At 38.6% G+C, this 25,696-nt stretch overlaps 2 protein-coding genes across 4 annotated transcripts in view; one reads left to right on the top strand and one right to left on the bottom strand.

The window, feature by feature from the left end:
* The window catches only part of SATL1 (spermidine/spermine N1-acetyl transferase like 1), a 123,238-nt gene that overhangs the window by 18,183 nt on the left and 79,359 nt on the right, over positions 1–25,696 (top strand). For both annotated transcript variants that reach the window (XM_044763512.2, XM_014827512.3), the window contains exon 3: positions 18,914–19,018. The gene's annotated coding sequence lies outside the window, so the exon portion shown is untranslated. The remainder of the gene's footprint in view (positions 1–18,913; positions 19,019–25,696) is intronic.
* LOC106822370 (uncharacterized) overlaps positions 4,955–25,696 on the bottom strand; it is a 52,813-nt gene continuing 32,071 nt past the window's right edge. Inside the window, exons 5-7 of one of the 2 annotated variants that reach the window (XM_070502924.1) lie at positions 16,063–16,145; positions 15,348–15,486; positions 4,955–5,595 (exon numbers count right to left, since the gene is read on the bottom strand). In XM_070502924.1, coding sequence (XP_070359025.1) covers positions 5,464–5,595; positions 15,348–15,486; positions 16,063–16,145 — 354 coding nt within the window. In that variant the 3' untranslated portion in view covers positions 4,955–5,463. The remainder of the gene's footprint in view (positions 5,596–15,347; positions 15,487–16,062; positions 16,146–25,696) is intronic. The other variant, XM_070502925.1, reaches the window with a different exon arrangement.

Below are 25,696 nucleotides of genomic sequence, written 5' to 3'. Positions count from 1 at the left end.
CTTGAAGCCTCAATTTCCTTATTTGTAAAATGGGAAAAATAATATTACCTATGTCATAGGCACTTTGTGAGGACTGTGTAAGATAATGCATGTAAAGCATTTTGCACTTACATCTTGGTACGTGTACCATAAATCTTACACGCTAGCACACACTTGATAGATATAGGTATAGATGTAAATATATATAGAGAGAGAGAGACAGAGAGACAGAGATCCTAGGTCTTGGAATCTTGGAGGACCTTATACAGTATGGTAAGGATTTGAAGTTTAATTCTGGAGTAATTGGAAGCTATCAAAGGGTTTTAAGGAAAGAAGTAATAATATTAGATTTGCATTTTAAAATATTACCCTGGCTGTACTGTGGCAAAAGGATTGGTTGGAAGCAAGTAGTTATTGGGAGCCCAATTAGAAATCTGTTGCAATAGTCCAGGGGAAAGGTGGTGGTGTCTTAGACTAGGTTTGCAGCAGAGTGCTTAGATAAAGGTGGAAAGGGGAATATATTTGAGATATACTTAGGAAGCAGAAGGGATAGGGATTGGAGGCCAGATACATTGCAAGTGAACTGACACTCGTCAGCTACTTCTTCTCTTTTTCTTCCTCCTCGCTTCCCTCTCCGCCAGGGATTGAGAAGAGATGACTGAAGAACAGGACCAATAGTTGACAAGTTAGTGTAGGACACTTTGTGATGTATCTTAAATCTAGGAAGGGACAGTTGCTCTCTTACCATAATGTTAGTTCGGGTGGAGAAATGTGTTTGATTTTAGATACTCTAAATAAGAAGTAGCTTCATTGTAGCCTAGACTAGAAGACTTCTACATTTTCTTCATTCCCACTCCATCTATGGAATCAGAACAGATGTTACATTCAACACTGGAGGCCATGGAATTTGAAAAACCCGAAAGGGGTCTTAGGACTTGATCATTTCTGTAGGTCTCTTTCCAGGAGAGACTGACCCAGAAAGTTGGCCAGTGAGGAAAGGGGCTGAAAGGGAAAGGGGTGCTGAAAGACTGAGTAGAGCAAGAGAGTAGTGGAGAAAAAGAGACAAAAAGAAACAGAGAGATTGAGTAATTAAGGAATAAGGGTGGTCCATTTGGTTCACTCTTCAAAGTTTTAGAGAGTAGCTACATGCTTCTACCTCCTCTACAAAGGAGGCCTAATCAGATCTTACCGCTTATCCAATGGAGAGAGTAGAGTAGCAGCCAGAATTACTATGCTAGATTCTTCCTCCTCCAACTTTGGAACAATCATATTAACCCCATTTTCTCTAGCTGTTGACAAGAATGGCAACACCTTTACTGTGGAGTACTAAGTGGCAATTTAACATTTTCTTGAGACAACAGCCTAGCTGGAGAAACAGTTAAGTCAGTCTCCCATCTACTCATCCCCGTCTACCTTTCTGTAAGAGAAAAAAAGTACTGCATGGGTTAGCATTATATTTGGGGCAAGTGGCATACACTTCTGGATACCATTCCAATATCCATTCTGTCCTTCCCTCTTGCTAACAAAACCTGCATTGTGATCAGAGCAACTTACTCATTTATAAATTTAGAATACCTTGCAATTAGGACTGGCCATATGACCAGTTCTGGCCAATGAGATATAAGGGGAAATTGCTGAGTAGGACATCCAGGAAAGTTTTCGAAAAGAGACAGATAGCTGACAAGTGCTCTGTCTCATTCCTTTACTCATTTGCCATTACCCTTTCCTCCTGAACTTGGATGTGAAGCTGTAGGTGAAGCAGCCACTTTGTAACTATGGATGGTTGTGACATGCTGAGGATGAAAGCCATTTGCTGAGAAGAGTGGACTAGAAAGATGCTATTTTTGAGTTTCTGCACCAGCACTAGACTGCCTACTTCAGGACTTCATATTATGTGAGATAAATAAACATATGTGTTGAAGGTACTGAATCCAGGTTTCCTCTTACTTGCATACAAATGTAATCTTAAAAGACACAGGGTGCTAAAGAGATTAAACAGTAAATGGTGACTCTCAAGTTTCTGACTTGAACAATGCAATAGTCAGAATAATGCCCCTCCTTCAAAGATGTCCATGCCATGATCCCTGGAACCTGTGAATGTTAGCTTAAATGATAAGGGGAATTAAGATTGAAGATGGAATTAAGGTTGCTAATTAGCTGACTTCAAGATAGGGAAATTATCCTGAGTTTATGTAGGTAGGCCCTATGTAATTCTTAAAAGTGGAAGAGGGAGGCAAAAGAGGAGTTTGGAGTGATGCTGTATGAGGATTCAACCCACCATTGCTGCCTTTAATAGGGCCATGAGCCAACAGATATGGCTAGCCTCTGGAAGCTAGAAAAGGCAAGGAAATGGATTCTCTCCTAGAGCAGGGGAAATGCAGCCATGCCCATATCTTGATTTCAGCCTGGTGAGAGTCATGTCAGAATTCTGACCCACAGAAATCTAAGAGAATAAATTTGTGTTATAAGCCAACTAAGTTTCCAGTAATTTGTTACAGTAGCCATAAAAAACTAACACAAGCCACTAGATAGATGACCTCACTTTCAGAAATAGTGAGTTTTCCATGCTTTTGAGATACCCAAGTGGAGATGTCCAATAGGCAGATGGCCACATAGGAAGGTCAGGAAGATGTTTAGATATAGAATTGAGAGTTATTGCAGATGATAATTAAAATAATGAGGTCAAATTAAATTGCTTATGGAGAATGAATAGGGTTAAAAGAAAAAAGGGCCTAACTCCAATGGTTAGTGAGTTGAGTAGAGGGAGAAGCCAGCAAAAGATGCTGAGCAAAGAGTTAAGTATAACACAAGGAGAGCATAGCCTCACAAACCAAAGAGAATGTTTCAAAGAGGATCATTGGTGATGAATTCTGGTGACTGGTAAAATAAAGATTAAAAATCATATATTAGATTTTGTGACCAAGAGGCGATGGGTGACCTCAGTAAGAGTAATTTGGATGTGGTAGTAGGTATTGAAGCTAAATTGGTGTGAATTGAGGGATGAGGCAAAGAGAAGGAAATGAAGGCAGAGAGTAAAGACAATTCGTTCCAGAAGCTTGACTGTGAAGGAAAGAACAGTAAAGTTGAAGGGGAAATTGGTGTTAAGGGGGTGTGTTAAATAACTAGGCCCTCCCAGAAGCAAACATCAGGGTGGGATTAGACTGTGCAAGGATGTTTTGTTGGAGGAAATACCTGTTGAGAGAAAATGGGGAGGAATCTGGAAAAGACTGAGAGTCTGACTGAGTGGAGGAGAGAGGAAAGGAAAGTTGGGAGGAAGTGTCCAAGACTGCTGTGCCATCTAAGGGGAGTTCAGCAAAGCCATTAGGGAGTCCTCAAGCCAAAGCTATCAGAGGGGTCCCGTAACTCTCAGAAATGGACCAACATTAGTATCCCTCCTTCTCTCTGGCATAAGCTAGGAGCAGCCTGGGGGAAGCATAGTCTCCAGGCAAATGCAGGGATAGATTTTGGGAGCACAGTAGCTTGGGCCCTTTGTTAGATGTTGTGACATACATTCTCATGGCTTCCACAGAGGGGTTCTCTGTCTTTCTTAAAGTTTAGTGTATTTTTCAGCTTATGAGATGGAGCCAGTAGAGAGAGAAATTGAAGATACCCAGGAGAAAAGGAAGATAATTGATGCAGCGAGGTCCAGGTAAAGGCAGGCGAGGATGGGATTCAGAGAACAGGTTGCTCTTAGATGGGATGTGAGACACCTTGAAATAAGAGAGTGAATGCGTGACCATTTGTAGGTTTGGGAGTTCTCATCTGATGGGTTCCATTTACTCTTTAAATTACAAGGTGAGGTCATCTCCTGAGAACGGGATTGTAAGAGTAGGGAATGAGTCAAAGCTCCAGGAAAGGTGTAAACTAATCACTGTGGGGAGTTGGAGAGTGACCTATCTCGTGGTCCGATGGCTGGGTGATATTAATGGCCCAGTTGAGTCTGGAAGTTATGGGTTTACAGTGGCATTAATCTGCCCCTACATGTCCAGCTCTTTCCTTCTCTTACTCCCACCCAGCCTGCTCACTGACCTGTTGACCTGTTAACAGGAGGTAAACTTACCTCCATGAATAGTGCCAACATCCTTTCAGACATAATAACTTCTTCCTTCCATCTGTGACATCTCATGAGCCTCCAGGTCTTGTCAATTTACTTCCAAGAAGATGCTTCTATCTGTTTTTCCTCTCAGTTTTTTTTTCTCACTTCTCCAGTCATAGTACTCATCATCTTTGCCTTCTTAATAGTCGCCCTGCCTCTCATCTTATCTCCTTCAAATCCATCCTCCACACAGTGATCAGAGTGATCAGTCTAAATCATAAAATCTGATTATGACTATTTAAAAACCTTCCATGGATGCCCATAACCAATAAGATTTAGTCTAAACTACTTAACAAGGCATATGAGACCCTCCGTGACCTAGTCTTTGGCTAACTCCTCAGCCTTACCTCTTCTGTTCTCTTCCTCACTTTTACACTCCAGCAGTACTTGAAGTTCCCTGCATACTCCATGTTGTTTTTCACTTCTGTTTTCTTTTTCTTTCTCTCTCTTGCAAAAACGCTCTCCAAACCTCCTTTCATAAAGCTAACTCCTACTTAGCTTTATGACAGCTTAGGCATCACCATTTTTTGTGGCCTTATTTCTCCACCATTATCATCACATTTCTCACCATGCTTGGTTAATTGTTCTTTGATTTCCTACTTTCTTGTATACATTTCTATCATTGTAATGATCACATTGGATAGTAGTAAGTGATTTTTGTCTCAGTCTCTTCTACCAGTCTGAGCTCCAGGGACTACCTTAGATTCATCTTTGTACCTTAGAAACTAACCAATGCTTGGCACATAGTTGGTGTGAAGTAAGTCCTTTTTAAAAGAAGGAGAGATAATGGGAGAGAAGAAGGAATAAGGGAAGAAAGAAAATAGAGGAAGGAGGAACCAAGATCTTGGGATCATTCCACTGCACCACTCACTTTACAGAAATCATTTAGCAATTCTTAGTTTATTTTAAGAAATTAATTTATAATCAAGTTGTACATTTCAAACAAAATTCATTATTTATATACTGATGCTTTGGTGCAATTCCTTAGATTTATCTGGTAACTAAAAAGTATTTAATATTCTCTATAAGTAATTTGCAACCAACCTTCTATGCATTTCACTGAGCACTTTATAGAGATACATGTCATAAATCAGTAAGCAAGTGTTATGCTGAATTTTAGAGATAACAAGTATTTGCCATCCCTGCTGAGTTAATGAAGTTGGATATTGGAAATGAAAGTTTTTCTCTGTGGCCATGGGGGTGGGAGGAAAAGTTACAGGTATAAAGAGATAAAAATTGATGGCATAAATACAGAAAGAAAGGTAAAGTATAGTTTACAGCATAGGTAAATAATACTCATAGTGTTGTCTTTAAGTATTTTGAGTATGCTTTTAAAATGATTAGATGATTATATCTATCTATATATATAATTTTTCTGCAGGAAACTTTTAATAGTTGAATTTCATTTTTGCACGTCCTATCCTATAAGGGATTTCTGGCTCTTCAGAACTTGGATATCCAATTTGTTGTCTCTCTCTTTGAATGTGGCTTGACTTTGGAACTCCTGGTGTGGAAGAACTCTGCAAGGAAGTTAAAAATATCAAACATAATTAAATGGCATTTAATAAAATTTATGTTCTTGTTTAGATACACTTATGTATTAGAAAATTGGGCATATAATATCTGAGTCATTTTAAAAATCTGTTTAATCACCATTATAAATTTTAGTGATTTAAAACAACACACAAAAATATTTTCTTTTAGCAAATGAATTGTTGGCTGCTTTTGAGTAACCATTAAACACTGTACGTGTAATACAGTTCCTCCAGACATGTTTAGATATTGTGCAATCCAGAATGTCTGTACTAAAGTAGGAAGCAAACATTACAGGAACAAATTTACGTAAGAAAAACAAATACCTCTTTTTTCTGAAATTATAGTACCAAAGTTCACACTCTAAGCTTGCACAGTGATGACTGTTAGTACTGTATAACTGCAAAATTAAATTTGTTGCTTTTACGAACTATCCCACTTTTATTGTATGATCATACGCACATACGTTATATTACATCACTAGTGTTTTAACGTCATATGTTATTATAACAACATTATTTATGTCGTACTAACCAGAGTTTTGTCACTGCTATAGAATTTTTTTATAATAGGGATTCATGATAAAACTTAATTTTCTCAGCATGACATGTTACTTTTTGACAATTAAAAATCTCTACTCACAGATGGGTTTTCTATTGCGGAGATCCTAAGGAAACATGTTCATGAGCACTTAAAAATACCATTTTAAAACAGATCTGAGAAAGTATGACTATTGTAGGCCTTTGAGAATTCTCTATTTTTATTGGAAAACATTGTGCTGATCACCTTCTCCATTTGTAAGAGAATGGTTCAGAAATAAATACACACACACACAGACACACACACATATATCTTGACCAACAGTCTCTGGCAGGCACTGTGTGCTTGGTACTAAGGATATAAGAATGAGTAAGAGATGGTCCCTGATCTGGATGAATTAAAAATCAAGTGGGAGAGAAAGACTAATAGACAGGTAGACAAATAATTATAACATGATACCTTAGTACAAAAATGAAGGCATTAACATAGTGCTGTTGGGAGGACAGAGTGCTACCTCTGCTTAGAGATTTGGGAAAGGCTTCATGAAGAATGTGATATTTTAGGATGACTAAGAGTTTTCCAGGCATGGAACCATAAATGCTTGGCAACCATATACTTGGGAAGCCGTATATTTGGTATGGCTGGAACATAGGGTGCAAGGCCAAGATCAGCAAGAGATGAAGCTGAAGAGATGAGGGGGGCTAAAATATGAAGAGGCTTTTATGCTTTCTTTAGTTTTGACTTCGACCTATATGCAATAAGGGTTGAGTAGTGTCTTTTAAACTGGACCACAGTAAGATCATATTTGGTTTTAGGGTAATAACTTTAGCAGCAGTGTGACAGTTAAACCTGAAATAGAGAGACAGGTGGCAGGGGAGTTAGTTAGCAATAATTTAGAAGGGACTGATGAAGACTTGAACTTAAGTCAGTGGCAGAGGTAATGAGTTTCCCAGGACAGGGGGTTCCTGGGATGTGGGATTTCAGTTTTAAAACCAAGACTGTCCCAAGCAAACTATAATGAGTTGGTCACCCTAGATTTAGGACAAAAATACGTATGACTTTGTGCATGATTATATTTAGAGAGAGCACTAAAGGAGAGAAAAGAACCTTCTAGTGTTCACAGACTTCAGGCTTAGATGATTGGGTAGATGATACCATTCACTGAGATACAGAATATGGGAGAGGAGCAGGGTGGAGTGAAGAGATAATGACTTAGGTCTTTAAGGAGCCTGCTAGAAATATAAATGTGCAATATTCTGTAGACTATTAGAATCGCTGGTCTAGATTTAGAAAGACTTTTATGAGTTGAAATTAGTTTTGAAATTCACCGACAAGTTGGAACCCTGGAAAATAACACCATTTAAGCTGTGGACAGAGTTGGAGGTGTTTCGGGAGGAGTTTGAAGATTAGTAAAGAGATATGCATGCAACCAGGACAGTGGTCCCTGGTAGTCAAAGGAAGAGTTCAGGAAGCAATGAGTGTCAAATGCCAAGAGAGATGTCAAGTGAGGGAAAGTCTTAAAACAGGCCTTTAAGTTTGACAACTAGGAAATTACAGATCTACTCAATGAGAGCAATTTTAATAATATGGCTTGATAGAATGCTGAGCTTGGTTTCTATGTGTCCTTTAAATCACAGTGCAGTGAGAGATTTCTTGAGAAAAAGATAAGTTCAAGCTGTCAGAAGAAACTCAGATGAAATTTTCCTTCAGCTATTTCCTAAGGAGCTCTGGGCACATTCTGTCTTGTCTGGTGCACTATCTTCTACCCTTATCAATATCAACTTGACTTCAACTTTTTCTTTACTTTGTCTTTTCCAATTCCAATCTTGCCCCTAATTCTTGGAAATTATTGCTAGTACTTTTTGACTGAGGTAGTCATGACAGGGAGCTATGGCCCACTTCTTCCCTTTTAAGTCTCTTCTCCATCTCTTGTGTATTATTGCTTTTCTTTTAGTGGCTATCATTAAGAGTAATACTGGCACACACACTGCACTGAAGGTGATTGCACCACCCTTGTTATTTTCTCTCACCACTCTCTGAACTATTCCTCTATAGCACTTGTCACAATTTGTAATTCTGCATGTGTTTACTTGTTTGACATGTTTCCCCCACTGTGTTATAGCTCCATGGAGCAAGGGCAGTAACTTTTCTTTCATCATTGTTTAACTACCACAACAGTGCTCGGTACATAACGAACAATCAATTGGTTGAATGAGTGAAAAATGTCACGTTACTCAGTTAACTTCACTTAGTTTTAAAAGATTAATCTGTCTATCCCAAGATTCCTATAACCCTGTAACCTTTAATGCTCACTATATATATATTTTTTTCTGGTCATTTTGCCTTACAGTGAAAAGCTGAGCTATTTCATTTAGTACCATTTTAGTCCCCTTTAAGGGGTAACATGCTGTTTGTCTGGACACACCCTAATGAATGACCCCCAGTGAGTCATGTCCCTTGCATAACGCCCTACCCTTGAGTGTGAGCAGAACGTGTGACTTGCTTCTAGCCAATAGAATATGGAGAAAATGATAGGGAGCATCAATGGGATAGTTACTTCCTTCAATAGGTTGCATTGTATAAGACTCTATCCTAGCAGAATGAAGCTAGATATTTTTTTGCTGGCCTTGAAGAAATCTGCAATGTTGTGAGAGGATCTGCCAGAGGGCTACGTGGCAACTGTAGGTAGCCTCTAGGAACCGACAGTGATACCCTAGCTGACATCTGTCAAGGAAAGAGATGGGGTGGGGGGTGGGGAGGGAGGAGACAACCTAAGTTCTACAGCTGCAAGGAACTGGATTCTGCCAACAACCATGTGAACTCAGAAGAGGACCCAGACTCCAGCTGAGAATGTGGCCTGCCTGACATCTTCATTGCAGCCTTGTGAGACCCTGAACAAAGCCCCCAGATAAGCCATATACAGACTCCTGACCCATGTGAACTGTGGCAGAATAAATGTATGTCGTAAGCTGCTAAGTCCATGGTAATTTGTTATGCAGCAACAGAGAACTAATACGCAGATCAAAACTGATCCTGAAGCAATCTGCATTCAAACCCAGCCAGTTTTCCCTCTGTATTCTCAATATTAGCCTTTGCTCTTTTATTACTTAGATTTTTCTCATCTTGCATTTCCGCATATATTGACCCACAGTGAGTTCAGTACCAATCTTTCTTGTTTCCTTCTCTTTCTGATTTCACATGTCCCTAAAAGTTCCCAGTTTCTTCCCAGTTCTATCTTCCTGGATCGCTGGTCCACATAGATGGTACCATCTATTTAATGTATGCTAAGCACATTAGAAAAATTAGTTTTTATTCCATCACACATCCAGTATTTTGTCTTCATCTTGCACAAGTAACATACTTAAAACTCCACATTTACATTTCCTTAATTTACCTCCCTGAGGTCACCCATCAATTCAGAGTGGGTTCTTTTTCCAGTTTTATTGAGAAATAACTGACATACATCACTGTATAAGTTTAAGGTATACAGCATGATGGTTTGATTTACATATATTGTGAAATAATTACCATAACAGGTTTAGTTAACATCCATCATCTAATATAGATACAATAAAAAGAAAAACAAAGTGTTTCCTTGAGATTTCTTAGGATCTACTCTCTTAACAACTTTCCTGTTTGTTATACAGCAGTGTTAGCTATAGTCATCATGTTATACATTGCATCCCTAATACTTGTCTTATAACTGGAAGTTTGTATATTTTGACCACCTTCTTACAACCCCCCCCTCCCCACACCCCGTGCCTCTGGTAACCACAAAGCTGATCTTTTTTCTATGAGTTTGAAGTTTTTTTTTTTTAGATTCCACATATAAGTAATATCATACAGTATTTGTCTTTCTCTGTCTGATTATTTCACTTAGCATAATGCCTTCAAGTTTCATCCATGTTGTTGCAAATGGTAGGATTTCTTCATTTTTTATGGCTAAATAATATTCCATTATATATATGTATGTATATATATATATATATATACATGGAATACATATATATGTGTGTGTATATATGTGTATATATAAATGTATAACAGAGTTTATTTATCCATTCATCCATTTATGGACACTTAGGTTGTTTTCATGTCTTGGCTATTGTAAAAAATGCTGCTATGAACATGGGGGAGCAGATATTTTTTCGAGTTAGTGCTTTTGTTTCCTTTGGATATACTCCCAGAAGTGAAATTGCTGGATCATATGGTAATTCTAATTTTAATTTTTTGAGCAACCTCCATATAGTTTTCCATAGTGGTGGCACAAATTTACAATGCCACCAACAGTGCGCAAGGGTTGCCTTTTCTCCACATCCAGGCCAGCATTTGTTATCTCTTGTCTTTTTGATGATTGCCATTCTAACAGGTGTGAGAGGATATCTCATTGTGGTTTGAGTTTGCTTTTCAATGCATTTAATGACTAGTGACGTTGAGCATGTTTTCATGTACTTGTTATCCATTTGTATATCTTCTTTGGAAAAATGTCTATTCAGGTCCTTTGCCCATCTTTTTAATGAGATAATTTGGGTTTTTTTGCTATTGAGTTGTATGAGTTCTTCATATATTTTGGATGTTAACCCCTTATCAGATATATGGTTTGCAAATATTTTTTCCCATTGTCTTTTCACTTTGGTACTGGCTTCTTTTGTTGTGCAGAAACTTCTTAGTTTGATGTAGTCCCACTTGTTTGTTTTTTATTTTGTTTCTTGTGCTTTAGGTGTGATTTCCAAATAATCATTACCAAGGCCCATGTCAAGGAGATTTTTTCCTATGCTTACTTCTAGGAATTTCATGGGTTCATGTCTTACATTTAAATCTTTAATGCAGTTCAAGTTAATTTTTGTGAGTGATGTAAGATGGGGGTCAAGCTTCATTCTTTTACATGTGAATATCCAGTTTTCCCAGCATCACTTATTAAAAAGACTGTCTTTTCTCCAATGAGTGTTCTTGGCTCCCTTGTCAAATATTAGTTGATTGTATATGATTGAGTTTATTTCTGGGCTCTTGATTCTGTTCCAGTGATCTATTTGTTTTTATACCTGTACCGTACTGTTTTAATTACTATAGCTTTGTAGTATAGCTTGAAATAAAGAAGTTTGATGCTTCCTGCTTTGTTCTTCTTTCTAGGGGTTTCGTTGGCTATTTGAGGTCTTTTGTAGTTCCGTATAAATTTTAGGAGTGTTTTTTGTATTTCTGTAAAAAATGTCATTGGAGTCTTGATAGGGATTGCATTGAATCTATAGATGACTTTTGGTAGTATGGATATTTTAACAATATTAATTCTTCCAATCCATTAACATGGGACACCTTTCCATTTATTTGTGTTTTCTTTGATTTCTTTCATCAGTGTCTTATAGTTTTCAGAATAGAGATCTTTCACCTCCTTTGGTTAAATTTATTCTTAAGTATTTTATTGTTTTTGATGCTATTGTAAATGGAATTGGTTTCTTTATTTCTTTTTCAGAAAATGTATTATTAGTGTATAGAAATGCTACTGATTTTTGTATGTCAATTTTGTATTCTGCAACTTCACTGCATTTGTTGACTAGTTCTGACAGCTTTTTGGTTGAACTTTTAGGATTTTCTGTATATAGAATCATGTCATCTGCAAATAGAGACAATTTTACGTCTTTTTTTTCCAATTCTGATGCCTTTTACTTCTTTTTCTTGCCTGATTGCTCTAGTAGTACTTCCAGTACTATGCTGAATAGGAGTGGTGAGAGTGGGCACCCTTGTCTTGTTCCTGTTCTTCAAGGAGTAGCTTTCAACATTTCACCATTCAGTGTGATGTTAGGTGTGGGATTGTCATATATGGCCTTTATTATGTTGAGATATGTTCCTTCTATGCCTAATTTGTTAAGTGTTTTTATCATGGACAAATGTTGAACTTGCTCCTCTGATTGGATCATTTCAAATATCCCATCCTCTAGGTCACTGATTCTTTCTTCTGCATGGTTGAGTCTGCTTTTGAAATTGTCTATTGAATTCTTCAGTTTAGTTGTATTTTTCAACTGTAGGATTTCTGGTTTTTTAAAATGGTTTCTATTGCTTTGTTGAACTTCCTCATTTTGCTCATGGATTGTTTTCCTAATTTTGTTTAGTTGTCTGTCTATGTGTTCTTGTAGTTCACTAAACTTCCTTAAGATAATTATTCTGAATTCTTTGTCTGAAAGTTTGTAGATCTCCACTTCTTTAAGGTCAGTTATTGGAGCTTTATTATTTTCCTTTGATGGTGTCATATTTACCTGATTTTTCATAAAACTTGATTTCTTACATTGGTACCTGCACATTTGTGTAATTGGCTCCTCTTCCAGACTTCACAGATTTGCTCTGGCAGGGATAGCTCTTCACCAGTCAGCTCAGTTTGGGTTTCAGGGAGTGTCTGCTGGTTATGTCCTTGGAAAGACTGAGCCTGCTATTAGGGTCTATTTTTGGGCAAGGTAACTGTTTGAGCTCTGAGGTTGGGGATGGGGATGTGTGCCACTGGCTGAGGACAGTTGGATAAGACTGCTGGCTTAGTTCTCTACCCAAGTGAGGCTGTAAGATGGGCTCTGTGGTTGCCCAGATTCTCTCGTGAGGCTTACTAGATGATCAGGACTGGGTACAATGCTCAGTAGTAGATGGGCTATGAATTAGCTTCCCTGCCCTGGCAGGGCAGCAGGTCAGGACCCAGGCCCTGTGCAGTTTGTTGTTTGGGCACCTGAATCAGGCAAGAGTGTGCACTGAATTCCCTGGTCAGATGAGGCCGCTGGTTTTGCTCTGCAGACAGAGAAAGCCATGGGTTGTGCTCTCTGTCTCAAGTGCCCCTGTAAGCTGGGCTGTTGGATCGGCTATGCAGCTTCCTGTGTGCTCTGGTTAGGTTCCCTGGTCAGGCAGGCTGGAGGCTGTATTCAGCAATGAGCAGGGCTATGAATCAGTTTCCTTGCCCAGGTACAGTGGGAGAAGCAGCTCTTAAGCTGGTAAAGCTCTTTGTTGTCTTAATTCAAGCCAACCTGTGCCCCATGTTCCCTGGCCAAACAAGGCCACTGGCTTTGCTCTGCAGACTATCTACTCTGCCTGCCCATCTCTCAGCTAGTGTTTCTGGGTTATATAGCTTCCAGGTGTTCTTGCCAACCCTTCTGGTCAGATAATGCCAGGAGACACTCTTCAAATTGTGTGGGGCCATGTCTTAGTTCCCTTGCTGGGGCAGGTTGGGGAGGGGCCACTCCAGGCCTCCCCAACCTTTTCCCAAACAGACTTTCCAGTTGGGAGGGGCCAGGAGCTACCTTCATCCTTGGCTATGAATTAATCCTCCTGCCTGGGCATATCACTTGAGCCCTCTGTGCTTGGTACTGGCTTTGCCACGGGGGGCAGTCAGCTCTGCCTGCCTGCCTCTCTGCTGATTACACAGCTTCCAGGTGTTCTTGCCAACTCTTCTTGTCAGATCGGACCCAGGAGCCACAGTGTGTGGGGCTATATTTCAGCTCACTTGCCTGCTTGGGACAGAGAGAGGCCACTCCAAGCAACTCCCAATTTTTTCCAAGCAGGCTTTCTGGTCAGGAGGGGCTGGGAGCTACCCTCAGCCTTGGCCATGAATTAATCCCCCTGGACATAGCAGGGAAACCCTCCATGCCTGGTACTAGCTTTGCTTTGGGGGCGATCAGCTCTGCCCGCCTCTCAGCTGGAGCATTTCTGGGCTACATAGCTTCTAGGTGCTCTCACAAACCTCACTGACCAAATGGGGTTGGGAGATACTCTCCCCACTGAGTGGGGCTGTGACTCAGCTCCTTGCCGAGCGTGGGCAATCCAGGCTCTAGGGCCAGTCAAACTCCTCCTTTGAAGACCCAAATCAAGCAGATCTCCATCCCAATCAGTTCCTTGGTTAGAGTGCACTACCACCTTGGTTCTGAAGATGAGCAAAGCCGCTGGTTGGGATTACTATTTGGGCACTGCAGGTATGAACTTGGTCTGCCAACATCTGTATGCAGATCTGTGATTGTTGCAAGCCCCCACATCTTCTCTCTCACAGTCAGATTCCCAGTGGTTGAGCCCTGTAGATTCCTCTGCAATCCCCATGGGGCAAGACAAGAGTAGGGGCTCCCATGAAGTGCCCCACAATGCTGGGAGCCTGGTTGTCCCCCTGGGCTTTCTTTTCCCACTGCAGGAACCAGATACTCAGGGGAGACCTCCCCATGTGGTGCTGTGCTGGCCTGTGAGAGGGGCAATGCAGTCATTGTGTAGCCACTTCTCTTACTCTTCTAATGCAGTCTTTCTTGGTCTCTGTGGTGCAGGAGGGGTGCTTCATTCTCACCCCTATGTTCTAGGATTATCTCAGTGGTGTCTTGTTCATGAATAGTTGTTAGTGGTTCTTGTGAAGGGGAGTAATGTCAGGAACGACCTGTGTTGCCATCTTGGTGACGTCACTCTCCCCACAGTGGGCTTTTGGGGGAAGGTTATTTTGTTATGTGGTCAACTCAACTAAAATGCGCCCCCCAAAAAACCCCTCAACAAACACCAGGTATTAATTTTTGGTGAATCAGTTTGGTTTTTCTATAATTCATTGCATTTATCAGGAAAATTCATACAGATGACTTTTAGGTGGCAATCCATTTCACTGTTTTTCTCTGATCATCTATTTTTAAACACTGTTTGTACAAAGAAACACAGTTTGCACTTTAAGTTAATTGTTAATATGTCTTGTAACTAGAGATCAACGATTAGCTAGTGTTCAGCATTAGCTTGAGCAATGTACTGTTTAACGTATTAAGTACACTAAAACACAAAATAGAAGTTACCTTGTTAAATTATGACAATTTAACGATTATAATAACACAAGACCAGCCTGACCTCGAGTTAGTCTCATGGCATTTAGCCAGTCTTCCTTTGATCTCAAAGATCTCAAATCTCCTTTCTAAAGATTTCAAATTTAAGTAAGATATATATATATATATATATATATATGTGTGTATATATATAAAGTATATTAATACCTATGAAGTACTATATATTCTTTACCTTTGACTCATATTTACTAATCCCATTTTATAAAATGAAATAGTAGTGATAGTAGGTCTTATAAGCTAAACTCCATATCTTTATCTTAACTGATTCTGTCATATCATTTTGCTATAGCAAGGTATTAGTATTCGTTGTGTTACCTGTACTTGAATTATAGTGATGATAACCATATATAAAAATGGAAATGTATGATACATACGAAGAATGGCTTCATGTGCATGGTTGAAGAATACTTGTTCCCATAATTTGCTTCAGATTTAGCTGTTTCCAGAGAGCTATCCCAATTATAAGATGGATTGATGTAAGGATTGACGTCCTTGGGCTCATGAATCATAAAGCTATTTTAAATAAAAAAATAAACATGAAATGTTTTAGAATACTTACAAAAATCAAACATAGTGTTAAGGTTTATAATGAAATAGATTATCACTATATTCCATAGGGAGCAAATAAATGAAATCATCCAGAAGTCACATTACATTGATCTAGCAGATATAATAAAATAATGGCATCCTCATAAAACAAAGAAAATAATTCTCCTTTTGTCCTACTTCTCACTAAAACTAGAGTTTTCTTTATGCAATATTTCCTTTTTTCTTGCTCAAAATATCTGAGAAATTACTATGATAAATGAAGGAAATCCAATTTAAATAATCTTACAGATTAATTTTTGTCAGTGCTGACTTTTTCTCAGAAAATGTGTTGCAGAGTTATCTTGTACTGTAGCATAAACACAGTTATGTAGGCATTCATAGTAGAAACATTGTTATCTCTAACTATGCCCCTTCCTCTCTGCAACCCCACCTCCTACTGAAAAATACATAAAACTCTCAGATAAAATTCCAAGTAAGATCCTGCTTGCTTTCTTTTCCAGTATTTACAAGCTTTAACTTTCCTTTTAAGAGACAGCTTACTTGTAATTTCTTCCAGAGAACTGTGGTGGTGGAGATATAGGACTTCTGGGAAGGACACTCTGAAGGGATGGGCTCCAGGGTTTCTGCACATAGATTTTTTTTTTTAAGGGAGAGAGGAAAAGTTTAGCCATTATTTTAAGGAAATTTGAAATAAAATAGCACACACTGATTCTACATGCTAAATATCTAAATGTCAAGATATCTCTAGGCCTGATTCTGAAATATGACAAATAAAGGTATTGCTAAAAGGCAAATATTTAAACATTATAGTGATAATGTAGCTAACTTACTCTATTTCTATCTATCTGTCTATCTATCTATCTATCTATCTATCTATCTATGTATCTATCTATCTATCTATAATGGGGAATGGCTTACTGAAAGGGAAATGCAATGGAAGATTCATTTCAGCTGCCACCCTAGGCTGTAAGTGATTCTTTCAGCCAAAAGGATTAAATATAAATCCCCCTTAATATTGTCAAAGTGTGAAAAACACTTATCCCCAGAGAAAACAGTTGACAAAAGTAACTCACACACAGAATTCTTAGGCTGAATATAGAGGGAAGCATAAACAGCCACAGCATACAACAGAGAGTTTTGGAAGGAAGGTCATATGTACAAATCAATTGATAAAGACTTGGTACTTGAAGACTGTACTTTGAGTCAGTGCATAAGTGAAGAGTAGATTGTGGTAATGTGGGCATTGAAGCAAGAAAGTGGCATTTTAACACAGACATGGGGCATATAACAGTGGATCCAGACCAGATCTGCACAGAGCCTATTCTTTTTTTTGTTTTTAGGACGATTAGCCCTGAGCTAACATCTGCTGCCAATCTTCCTCTTTTTGCTAAGGAAGACTGGCCCTGAGCTAACATCCATGCCCATCTTCCTCTACTTTATACGTGGGACACCTACCACAGCATGGCTTTTTCCAAGCGGTACACTGTCCGCACCCGGGATCCAAACAGGCAAACCCCAGGCCGCCGAGAAGTGGAACGTCTGAACTTAACCGCTGCACCACCGGGCCGGCCCCAGAGCCTATTCTTATAGCCACACTGGTTATGTGTAAGTACATAACATTGTGACATGGCTATTTTGATGGAGCCATATTGAAATCAAGGGTATTTTTACACAGCTACTTTGATAGAGATGTTTTGACATGGGGAAATTTGATGCAGATTATAAAATAATCCACTCCACTTCTTGATTGAAAAAAGATTAAGTACTATGTGAAATATACACCATGACTCATCCCTGACTTTCAGCTCATGTCCACATCTACCCCTGGGGGGTGGGGAATCTTGAATTGGTAAAAATGTCAGAGATGAAATAAAGGTTAGGTATTATCTGGAAACACAAAGTGATTACAAACAGGAAGAATGAGACAGATTCAATATTTCTCCTCCATTGTTTGAATAGCTTTCTTTTGTCTTTGGGCTTTCCTTTTCTACTTTGTTTTTGCAATCTTCTTTGCCAAAAAAAAAAAAGGATAACAAAAAAAAACATGACTCTTGGAAGTGTGATTTCAGTGAAGCTTGACAAGAAAGCTTCACTTGTGTCTATAGCCAGTCCCTCTGATCTTTGCTCCCTGATGTCATAGTAGACAGAATCAAGGGTTCCTGCCCATTTTGTACATCAGGTCTTAAAGGGACTACCTTTCTTTCTATGGTGGACTTAACTTCATTAGTACAGGCCACTTTCTCTGGCAGGCAAGAGACAGTAGTATATCTGATGTGATGAAAAGTAGCTTATCTAAAATTTGGATTTGGGGGCCATAAACCAGATTCTCTAGTTCCAGAAGTATGGATAAACTGGGGGGAAAGATCCCACAGGAAGCAGTAAGAGGAGTCTCAGCATGTAGAGGAACTACTATGTACCTCCCACTTGTCCAGATTGGGCCCAACTTAAACTCATTAATCCAGACCTAGCCCTTAATTCAACTAGATGGATGTAGAAGTGTTTCAGGCAGAACCTAAGAGTAGAACATTATAGAGTAGAAGGCAGGGCTAGATGGACACGGTGAGATTTCTTTTTTGAGATCAGGCCCTAGGGGCGGTGGTGATAGTAGTGTTGTACTCTACTCTTATGAGTACATAGGAGTCCAGAAAGAATAGCATCTAGCTACTGAAGACAGTTTTCTCCAGAATCAGTGACTGTATCAAATTCTTGAGGTAGGGTGACCACATAATTTATTGTTCAAACCAGAACAATTATGAGAGTAACAGGGAACTCTTAATGTTTACGTTGGAACAAGGGAAAGAAAGTGGGATTATCCTGGTCACCATACCTTGAAGTCACTGTTGTTGGACCCAAAGCTGAGTCTTCCCCTGTTTTTTAGAAACACAGTCAATGTAGCTTTCCACTTTCTTCCATATCTTATTTCAGAAAATCTTGAAACACCTTATTTGATATTGCATAGGCACAATCATTGATTTCGTTGTTCAGCACCCTCAGTGAAGTTGATGCTGTGAGAGTGTGGGACAGATGTGTTCAGTATAGCATTAAGCCACAGTTCAGCTTAACGACTTCAAAAGACAAAGAAAAAGTCATGTGGAGGGGCCCACTAGGACATGATAAGTGTAGAAAAGTCAACAGATTCCCATTTAAATTCATAATCAAAGAGCAAAATATCATCTGAGCGTTGGGAAATGTAAAGAAATCGAGAGAAGTTTCTGGAACTCTGATGACATTCCAAAAAGCAAAAAATATGTGTGCAAGAAGACACACAGGTCCATCGAATCTATCTGGGACAGCCTGACTAGGTGCCCCATGTATTGGAAGTCACAGGTAAAGTAGCTGTCCTATTCATTTCCCTCTCCAATGCCAATACAGTTTTTTCTAATTGTTACAGATTAAGGCTCTATCTAAAGGCAGCAGTACCTGGAACCAGGAGTAGTCTGCACCATGGACGGTTGGATCTGAGTTTCTCAGAGAATTTCAGGTTTTAGAATGTATGGTAAGAAATCTCCAAAAGGCCCAACAGCACTGCCTATCCATCCTACAATTCCCTAATTAATTAATTCTCCTACTCTCTGAGACAACTATTTCACCACCCCCTCTCTCTCCACAAACCTCCAGCTTCTCCTCCATGTTCTTTCTTCCCAGTTGATGACCTCGCTTCTTATTTCACTAAGAAAATAGAAACAATCAAAAGAGAACTATTTCATCTTCCCACCACCAAATTTTCCAATTTACCTGCATCTGTATCCACATCCTTTATTATGGATAAAGTGTATCCACTTGTATCAAAAACCAAAGCCTCCAAATGTGCTCAGGACCCCTCTTCTTCTGGGCCTCTCAAGGACTTTATTCATGCAGTCATTCCCATTCTATTCTATAGCATCGCTTTTCTCCCTTTCTACTGATCATTTCCAGTAACATACAGATTTACATTACACAAAACTCTCTTAACTCCACATTATTTCCTAGCTGCTGCCTCAATTTTTCTGCCTCCTATCACTGTAAAACATCTCAAAAAAAGTTGTCTACTCTCATTGTAGCCACTCCCTCACCTTTTTCACTTTTCAGTCCATGCAAGATTGCTTCTCTCCCCATCGCTCTGCTGAAACAGCTCTTGTCAAGATTACCAACCATCTCATGTTGCCAAATCCAATGTTATTTCTGTCTTTATCTGACTTTATCTCTCAGTAGCATTTAACATAGTGGGCCATTCCCTAATTCTTGAAATACTTTCTTGTTTTTCTTTGCTTCCATGATACCACACTCTCCTGGATTTTCTCTTATTGTTCTGTATGATCATCCCAGTTACTTTTGCTGGCCCAGCATCTCTCTTGCTACCTGATCTCCAAATGTTGGAACACCTGAGATTTGTTACTAACCTCTCTTTTCCTCTGTATCTATACTCTGTCCATAAGTCCAGTAACATGACTTTAAGTAGCACCCATATCCTGATGACTATCAAATTTAAATCTCTAGTCCATACTTGTCTCCTGAGATCCAAATTCGTATATCCAACTGCCTATTTCAGACTTCAGTAGACACCTCCAACTAACCATGTCAAAACCAAAAATTTTGATCACCCCCCCGTGAAAACTCTGCTCCTCCTCCAGGGTTCCTCATCCACCCAGTTGCTCAAAACAAAATCCTGGGAGTCATCGTTGGTTCCTCTCTTTCCCTCATGACCCATGTCTAATCTATCAGTAAGTTTTGTTTCTTCTACTTATAAAATAGTTCACTTCTCTTTACCTCCACTGTCACCACCCTAGTTCAAGACGTCATTAGCTCTCTCTTGGACTTCTGTCAGATTATGAACTCTTCTTCCTTATTCCAATTGTGGCCCCCTCCAAACCACTCTCTGCACAGCATTCAGAATCATTCCCATGGAAAAGTCCTCCAGTGTGACTGTCCACTTAACTGACAACAAAATCAAATGTCTTACCATATCCTACAAAGACCAGCATGATCTGCCTACCTCATCAACATTTCAGCCATGTTGAATTTCTTTCTTTGAACACATCAAACCTGTTTTTCCCTTAGGGTTTTTGTACTTTCTCTTCTCTCTGCTTAGAAATTTCTTTCCCTGACTTTTTGTGTGGAAGAGTTTTTCTCAGCTTTTAGTCTCAATTCAAATATCACCTCTTCAAAAAGTCTTCCCTAACTTTCCTACCTTTGTTCACCCCTAAGTCACTATTGCAGCATCCTGTTTATTGTACTTACAGAATTTATCACAATCTGAAATTATCTTATTTACATACTAATTTGTTTATCGTCTGCCTCCTCTCCCTTCCCGTTAGCTCACATGGAGCTAATGTAAGCTCCATGAGGACAAGGCTTAATCTCGGAGACCACCGTATCCCTAGAGCATAGAACTGTTCCAAGCATATAGTAGGCACTCAGTAATTTTTTGTTGAATGGATAAATGAATAATGAGATATAATGAACACCACTGAATGATTTTTTATGCTAAGGACCAAAGGGAATAACATTGGTTTCTTCAGTCCTTTTGGTGTGACCCTATACTTTAGTGGCCTCTTGATAAATCTATCTTGAAAGAACACCAAGTCCAGATGAGGAGTAATCTGAATAATAAATAAGGCGTAGTGGGCTCTCAAATCTGAACCTGTCTACTGATTATCCAAGTTCCTTAATTCTCTGTCCTTCTGATTGCCTACCTTTTGGTACCTTTGTGCCCTCATAAGAAGGAGAAGAAAGAGAAATAAAATTTGATACTAAAAATCATCAATTTGGTTTCCATTAGCAGCTTTAATCAAAAGTTGGTAGAAGGAAAAATATTCTGAAAGGAAATTTGATTAATTTTTTGTTTAGAGATTTAATATATCCACATTTCCTCTTGTCTCACTTCCTGATTAGAACTAAAGATAAAAAAGCATTGGATATTTAAGATCTGGTGAATAGAGGTCACACATCCAGGAAATAAGTGAGTCAAAGATGTGGAAGAAAGGAAAAGAGTAAGTAGTCTTCAACCTCCTACTTCAGGATTACTCCAACAATCAGAAAGGAACAGTCTCTTTCTCAGCTACTGCCCCAAATAATAGCCTTGTCCACCAAAAATAGAGGCTCTAGGCCCCCTTTGAGTTCTTTTGGATCAGTTGTGAATTGAATTTTAATTTTCTCTGTGTTCTTTAATTCATGCTAGACTGACCTGTGAAACTCAGAGAAAAGGTTCACACCCATGACTCTTCAGTCAAACAAACAAATCCATAAATATACAGAAAGTAGATATAAATGGAGTCAACTCATTGAGAGCACAACGTAAAACATATCAAATATGTATTAACGCACAATACAATCTATCAAATGGGCTTTTAAAACTAGCATAATAGAACTTTAATCTCCTTTAAAAAATCATGTTAATTAACACTCTCCTAGGCTATGTTTATGTTCTCTCTAGCCAGAAGCACAGAAGTCTAGTGAAACTGAGTATTTTTATGCTCTGAGTAAAATTTTTTTCTTACTTTTGATCTAAGGCACATGTACACACACACACACATTTATGTGAGTGTATTAGAAGCTGTATTATAATGCAGTCACCTTCCTTGAAATTTAGAACCATGAAACAGTACCCTAAGGTATTGTAGACCAGAAAGAGCGAATGCATCTGCCAAAGGTACACGTTTTACAACTGTTGAGTAATTTAAATCTTGAGAGAATATGACTCATGTTATTCACAGTTTCCTCCATTGGCACTACACCTAATAGAGAGACCATATGTCTTAAATTTTTATAGGGACAATACTGACTTCATATAACTTTATTTCAATAATAGAAATTTGCTAAATGTGTTACTTAAATATGATGCCATACCTATGCAAGAAATACACAGATTAAAATACACAGATTAAAAAAACTTTTTCAGACCATATGTCTTGATTTTTATATCATGTCCTCATTACTATTCATGTATTGTCTCTTATTTTAAAGAAATTCCTTCATGAATTAGTGATGTGTGAAAGAACTTAAAATTTAGTGGGATGAACCTGAGGATCAAGGCAAGGTTCTATAGTTACTCCCTTTTTTTATCCATGTGCTCTCCTTGGGTGATCACATCTACTCCCAGCGTTTGATTACCAGCTCTGCATTATTTAACCTCTTGGATCCTCAATTTCTTCCTTTTACAATGGGAATAATAACAATATCTGCCTCATACATTTTTGTTATAAGCATTAAATGAGACAATGTGTAGATGTGCTGAGCCCAATGCCTGGTAAGGCATATCTTTTTATTGGGTCTGTCTAAAGGAAAATATTTAATATAGGGATATAGCTTCTTCAATTATTTATGCCATAATTTTTTATTGAGCATCTTCTATGTATCAAATATCTGAACATAGAGATAAGACACAGATATTATAGTTTAGGGGGAGGGGATGACAGATGAGTAAGTAGTCTAGCCTCTGTCTCCAAAGGATGTTGAAAGGATTAAGGGGGAGAACATGCATGAAATATTTTAAACATGAAGAGTGCAACACTATAGTAATAGAATCCTTGTCATTTACACTTACTTTCTTTTTTAAAAAACAGTTTTATTGAGATATAATTCACATACCATAAAATTCACCCATTTAGAGTGTACAACTCAATGTTTTTTAGCGTAGTCACAGAGTTGCGCAACCATCACTATAGTTTTAGAACATTTTCATCACCCCCAAAAGAAACTCTCTCCACACAAGTAGTCATTCATCATTTCCCCCAGTCTCCCTCCCATCCCTGCTCTGGGCAGCCGTCAATCTACTTTCCGACTGTATGGATTTGCCTATTCTAGATATTTTAAAGATTTTATTTTTCGGTTTCTCTTCCCAAAGACCCTGGTACATAGTTGCATATCTTTAGTTGTGGGTCCTTCTAGTTGTGGCATGTGGGACGCCGCCTCAGCATGGCCTGACGAGCAGTGCCATGTCCGCACACAAGATCCGAACCGGCGAAACCCTGGGCTGCCAAAGCGGAGCACGCGAATTTAACCACTTGGCTACCAGGCCAGCCCCTAGATATTTTATATAAATGGAATCATACAAAATGTAAGTCTTTGTTACTGGCTTTTTTTCACTTAGCACAATGTTTCCAAGGGCCATCCATGTTGTACCATGTATCAGTATTTCATTCCTTTTTTTCACCAATAATATTTCATTCTATGGATATAACACATTTGTTTATCTGTTTATTAATTAATGGACATTTAGAGTTATTTCTACTTTTTGGCTATTACGAATAATGCTGCTATAAACATTGATGTACAAGTTTTTGATTGGATATATGTTTTCAGTTATTTTGACTAAATACCTAGTAGTGGAATTGCTGGTTGTATGGTAACTCTACGTTTAACTTTTTGAGGAACTGCCAGACTGTTTTCCAAAGTGGTTGTACCATTTTACATTCCCTCCAGCAGTGTAAGAGGGTTCCAGTTTCTCCACATCCTTGCTAACACTAATTATTGTCTACCTTTTTGGTTATAGCCATCCTAGTGGGTGTGAAGCAGAATCTCATTTTGCATTTCCCTGATGACTAATGATGTTGAGCATCTTTTCATGTGCCTATTGACCATTTGTATATATTCTCTAGAGAAATGTCTATTTAGATACCTTGCCAAATTTTTGATTAGGTTATCTTTTATTTTTGATTGTAGAAGCTGTTTATGTATTCTAGATACAAGTCTCTTATCAGACATAGGACTTACCAAAATTTTCTGGGCTGTCTTTTTGCTTTTTTAATTGTGTCCTTTAAAGCACAAAGGCTTAAATTTTGGTGATTTCCAGCTTACCTATTTTTTTCTTTCATCAGTTGTGCTTTGGGTTTCCTAATCTAATAAACCATTGCTTCAACCAAAGTCAGGAAGATTTACACCTGTTTTCTTCTTCTAAGAGATGTATATTTTAGCTTTTACTTTTAGGTCTTTGATCCATTCTGAGTTAATTATTGTAAATGGTGTGAGACAGGGGTCCAATTACATTCCTTTGCATATGAACATCCAGTTAGCCAGCACAAGGAGAGGAATCTTTCCCTCATTGAATTGTATTGGTGCCCTGTCAAAAATCATTTGACTGTAATGTGAGGGTTTATTTCTGAACTCTCAGTTCTTTTCCATTGATTTATATGCCTATCCTTATGTTGGTACCTCACCATCTTGATTTATAGTAGCTTTTTCTTTTTATTATTATTTTTTTCCCTTTTTTTGCTGAGGAAGACTCACCCTGAGCTAACATCTTTGCCAATCCCTCTATTTTGCATGTGGGTCACGACCACAGCATGGCCACTGACAAGTGGTGTAGGTCCATGCCCCAGAACTGAACCTGGGCCACCAAAGTGGAATGCACTGAACTCAACCGCTAGGCCACGGGGCTGGCCTTTGATTTATAGTAGCTTTGTTGGAAACTGTGTGTACTCTAAATTTGTTCTGCTTTTTGAAGATTGTTTTGGCTATTCTGGTTCCCTTGCATTTTCATATTTCATATTTTAGGGTCAGAATGTCCATTTCAGCAAAAAAGGCAGTTGAAATTTTGATAGAGCTTGCATTGAATCTGTGTATCAATTTGGGCAGTATTGCTGTCTTAAAAATAGTAATTCTTCCAATGCATGAACGTGGGCTATCTTTCCATTTATTAAGATCTTCTTTACTTTGTTTCAACAATGTTTTGTAGTTTTTAGTTTCATACTTCTTTTGTTAAATTTATTCCTAAGATTTTATTCATTTTGATGCTATTGGAAATGAAATTAGTTTCTTAATTTCCTTTTAGGATTGTTCATTGCTAGGGTATAGAAATACAGTTGATTTGTATATGTTGATCTTGTATCCTGTTCAATTTCAGCTGCAGGCTCAATATGCCTTGAGGTTATATTCAATCTCATGGCCAGTGTGGGCTTGTAGGAACGTGTTGGGAATGCTCTACTTCTTCCTTTAAGGGCTAAAACCCTGTTGTGTTGTTTTTCCAGCCTTGAGGAATGCACACATTTATGAAATAATTTAACTACCTCCAATTTAATCTTCACATGTTGTCATAGTAATCTTTGTAAAATGCAATTCTGAACATACCCTCAACTCTCTGAGCCCCCACAGACAAAATTATTTTTATTCAGACCCGTCTTTACCTGCTTGTCTCCAGTTTCAGTGGAAAATATGTCCTTCTTTCTGAATCCCACCTCTATCGTCAGCTCTTTGATCC

The sequence above is a fragment of the Equus asinus genome, chromosome X (genome assembly GCF_041296235.1).
Source record: "Equus asinus isolate D_3611 breed Donkey chromosome X, EquAss-T2T_v2, whole genome shotgun sequence".
Lineage (NCBI taxonomy): Eukaryota > Metazoa > Chordata > Mammalia > Perissodactyla > Equidae > Equus > Equus asinus.
This window is presented reverse-complemented; position numbering and strand designations above follow the sequence as displayed.